This window comes from Pediculus humanus, genomic scaffold (assembly GCF_000006295.1).
Source record: "Pediculus humanus corporis 1103172107561 genomic scaffold, whole genome shotgun sequence".
NCBI lineage: Eukaryota > Metazoa > Arthropoda > Insecta > Psocodea > Pediculidae > Pediculus > Pediculus humanus.
This window is the reverse complement of record NW_002987176.1, coordinates 617,061-621,626: the sequence shown is the minus strand read 5'-3', so window position 1 is coordinate 621,626 and position 4,566 is coordinate 617,061. Positions and strand designations below refer to the sequence as shown.

At 23.7% G+C, this 4,566-nt stretch overlaps 2 protein-coding genes across 2 annotated transcripts in view; one reads left to right on the top strand and one right to left on the bottom strand.

Annotated features, from left to right (window-relative positions):
* The window catches only part of Phum_PHUM214750 (uncharacterized protein), a gene marked incomplete at both ends in the record, with an annotated part of 2,829 nt that extends 2,099 nt beyond the window's left edge, over positions 1–730 (bottom strand). Inside the window, 2 exons of the mRNA XM_002425630.1 lie at positions 148–502; positions 680–730. Of these exons, the coding sequence (XP_002425675.1) occupies positions 148–502; positions 680–730 (406 nt within the window). The remainder of the gene's footprint in view (positions 1–147; positions 503–679) is intronic.
* A 161-nt stretch (positions 731–891) lies between these two features.
* On the top strand, positions 892–1,552 carry Phum_PHUM214740 (uncharacterized protein; the record flags this gene model as incomplete). The annotated part of the gene is made up of 2 exons (XM_002425629.1): positions 892–1,109; positions 1,444–1,552. The coding sequence occupies 2 exons, from the start codon at positions 892–894 to the stop codon at positions 1,550–1,552; spliced, it is 327 nt and encodes a 108-aa protein (XP_002425674.1).
* Between the last annotated feature and the right edge of the window lie 3,014 nt (positions 1,553–4,566).

Below are 4,566 nucleotides of genomic sequence, written 5' to 3'. Positions count from 1 at the left end.
TGGATCTTGCTCTTCATCACCATCATCATTTGTTTCAGAATCATTATCATCATCATCATCATCATTTCACTATCATCTTATGACATTAATAGAGAAATTATTAAAATTATGTATGTTTACAGTTGCATATTAAGGTCATTTATTTACCTCTAAATATATCACAAAATTCTGGAACACTTTCAGAATCTTCTAATTTAGAGAGCAAAACTACTTGAGTATCATTATAAATATTACAAACATCAATTGGCCGATGACTATCGAGAATAAAAAAAGTGATGTCTTCCTCCGGTTCAATAATTTCAACTAAGTCTAAAGTTCCTCCGCAATTTATAAAAATAACATATTTTTCATCAGCGCGATGTTCATCAAATAATGACTTAAGATCTTCGACGAAATCAACAACTACTAACGTATAAGAAATGTAATCAGTTCTAAATAATGCTTGTAATATTTTACAAGCACATATTGCATCTACATCATAATTCACTATAACTAAAACTCTCTAAAATAATAAAAATGAAAAATAATACTCATTAATTCAATTTTAAAAGCAATGCAAAGTGTTACATAAATATTATTTCACTTTAAACTACTTGGTTATTGAGTGCACATTTTTCAATTTTTTTAAAATAATCACCTACGAAAATAATAAAAATATTAATGAAAAATCGCACCGTACCTGTCCTTTAAGTTTAGCGTAAAAATCTATTCGCAAATCATCAGCAAACATTTCAGGATTAAAATGAACCCACGGATAAACTAAAAGACGACATGCTTGTGTTTTGATTACTTTGGCGGTTAAGTGTATTGCCAACTGCTTTTTTATTTACGTTTAATAAATTTTTTACCTTTTTTCCTTTGGCATTTCTATTTAAAAAACCTAACCTTAAAATGGCGACAAACATACTGAAACTTGAAGACGTATTACAAATAAATAATAAAACTTTAGATGAAAATACGAAGGAATCACCTGATAAAGAAAATACTGAAAAATCTAAAAAGAAAGGTAATAAACGTAAACGAAAAAGAAATAAATTGACAGAAGTGCAAGTAGAAATACCGAAAGGTGCACGGGTTTCTGGACGAGTATGGAAAAGTGAAAAGAAAAGGTAGTTATTACAATTGTTTTGTTAAATTACTTTTACTAATTTAAAATAAAAAAAAGAATAAAGTAGTTATTTTATGGTAAATACATTTTAACCAAACTTTTATACATTTATTTATTCATTTATTAATATTTCATGTTTTGTTTTCAAGGTTTTCATCAATAATAAAAACTAGAGGTTATAAAATTGCAAACAATTTTAAAAAATTACAAAATTTAAAAAATGAAGTTAATAGAGTTAGAGACCTCACTAAAAAAATTGTAGAAGAAAAAAAGAGGAAAATTGAAGAGAAGAAAGAAAGAAGGAAACGTAATTTACAGAAAAAAGAAGAAAATAGGTTAAAATCGGAAATTGTTCAAGTTATAAGAAATCCATCTAAATTAAAACGAATGAAGAAAAAACATTTAAGAAATATTGAAAAACGTGACACATTGAATATGAAATAACAAAATACATGAACACTATGTTATTTTCATCATATTATTTATCGATTTTCACATTTTGAAAATTTTATATGTCAAAGTTTTAAAACCAGAAATAATATTTTTATGTATATAATGTATGTTTATGAATACAATTATATAAAAGTTTCACAAATGGGAAAAATAAATTTTTTAGAATATTTCCTTTGATAAATATTTGATATGATGTTGCACACAAAATTGCAAGGACAAAATACTTAAAGTATTTTTTTACTTTTTCCAAGTAACATACCTAAAATATTTTTTAAATTCTATTTTACCTATTCGTCATATTTAAAAAGAAAACTTTATTGAATTTTAAGTATGTTAAAACAATAATTATGTTGATTATTTCTCTGAAAAGAACTATTAACTTATTTTCTTTTTAAAAAATTTATCTAAAATTCTATAATATTAGATTTTTTTAATGTTCGACATCAAAAAAAATTTTTACTTTTCGACTTACAAAACATTATTATTTTTAATACAGTCAATATTATTATTATTATTATTTATTTTATAACAAAATATTTATGTTAATTATATAAAATTTATAAATGATAAAGAGAATATTTAAAAAATTAAATTAATAAACTAGTTTTAATGAAATGGAATGAATGTCATACAATGATTCCCTTAGAAAATTTATCGAATAAAATAGAAAAAAAACATTTTTAAAAAGAAAATTAAATTTGTCATTTATTTAAAAGAACACACCTTTAAAATAAAATCTTAAAAATTTAATTTTTTTTTTTTTTCTTTATTTAATAATAAAGATATTTACGACTTTACTAAAAGGAAATATTAATAATAATAATAATATTTTTTAGATTCCATAAAATTTTTCTTTTTTTTTTTTTTTTAGATAAAAATTAAAGAGTTATATTTAAAAAGAAATTAAAAACTCATTAATAAATTAAATGTTAAATAAATTTAAAATTTAAATCCGTCATTAGTAATTTAAATAATAATAATAATGATAATAATTATCATATTTAAAATCCTTTAAAATTAAACTTATTAACTTTAAAAAAAAATTTTCTTAGTTTTTCCTTAGTTTTTTCCCTTTTCCTCTCCCTCCCCTCTTCCCCTCTTTAAGTTTATATTATTTTTAAATATAAATGTTTATAATAATACATAAAGTTTTGATGTGAATGAATGAATGAATGACTGAATGAGTGAATGTAATTTTTTGTTTTAAATAAAAATATTCTTTTTTTTTTTTTTTTATAATTTCATGGGAAGCCATTTTCTTTCATCAAATTTTCTTTTGATGTATAATAAACTAGATTTTTATTTTAATTTTTTTTTCTCTCTCTCTCTCTCTCTCTCCCCATTTTTTTTTATATATTTAAAATAATATATTATTTAATATTATTATTATTATTTCGTATAAAAAATAAACGTAAATAATATTGACGTTTATAATAATAATAAATAATAAGGAATTTTTTTTTTTTGTAAATTTTTAATTTCGACAGGGTTCGTCACCTTTTTTTTCTTTTCAAAAATAATTAAAATTTTAATTTTCAAAATGAAAAATGATTTTCTATCTCTTTCTCTCTCTCAGAAAAAAATTATTTTCACATTCGTTGAAAACAAAAAAAATTTTGATGTTTTAAATAAACATCCCGGAAGAAGAAATTATTCATAATAAATTCTTTCACGTTTGTTTTTTTTTTTTTTTTTCTCTTTAAATTATTTTCTTAGAAAGTTCAAAATGAATCAACAAAATATCAAATCAAAAAAAAAAATTGAAATAAAGTCACGAATCCTTTTCCTGTCGTTTATAAATATTATTCCTTATTTATATTTTTAATTTTGTGAGTAATCAATGATTTCATTCAATAACAACAACAACAACAAAATTCTTTTTTTTAACTTTTATTTTAATTTTAATTTTTATTAATAAAGTTTTTATTAAAAAGAAACCCCGTTGGAAAGTTGGGGGTGGGATTGATGGAGGATGGGAGGAATAGGGTGGGGAGGAAAATGAAATCAATAAATTTTTTTTTAAAACTATTTTTTTGAATTTTTTTCCCCACCCATTTTTTCTATTATGATAATAAGTTAAGTATTAAAAGGGAGAAAAAAATTATTATTATTATTATTATTATCACCCGCAATCACGTGGATTTGTTTTAATGTTTATCGGAGCTTTTTCAATATTTTACCCGATCCCTAAGGAATAAATGCCTGAATATTGTAGGGATGCTGATGGGTTAGGTTTCGTCTTGTTATAACCTATGACGTCGCAACAATTCTCGTAAGTCTTTCTGATACCATCTTATTCGATGGGAATTATTATTATTATGGTCACTCTTAAACACGACAAGGTTCTTCTTATTTGTCGGGGTTTTTAGGAATTTATTCAAGGTTTCTACCCGACGATTCCTTAGGGATAATTGCTCGAATTTCGTTGGTGCTATTTACGAAGAATGTGGGCCGTCCCACATAGTGCGATTTCCTGGATGGTTTCTTCTTTTAGGTTCTTCAAAATCTTCTTTAAATTTTCTTTTATTGAATGTGGCATGGCTCCCAGTGCTCCCACGATGACCGTGCTTCCCCCACAGATTCGTTCCTTTAGCATTTTGTCTGCTTCTTTGGCTCTCTGGTGTTTTTTTCTACCAGTACGGATACTTCAATCAGCTTTCACATTGTGCCTCAGGATGATATCCGGTTTGTTGGCTAGCACAGTTTTGTCAGTGTGAATTTGTTGATCATACAGAACTGTTATTATTATTATTATTATTATTATTACCTTTAGAAATTTAAATAGAAAATTTATATGGAAACATAAAGTGGGTTGTGTGTTCGAATCGTACCTCTCGTAAATACACGAGAGTAAATTACAATTAAAAATTTTCCTTACAAACTTATTATTATTATTATCAAGTGGAAATATGTAAACTTTTTAAAATAATTTTTTTTTTATAACAAGTAACAATCTAACAAAATTTCAAATAATTCAAATAAAAGTTAATTTAATTTTATTTACG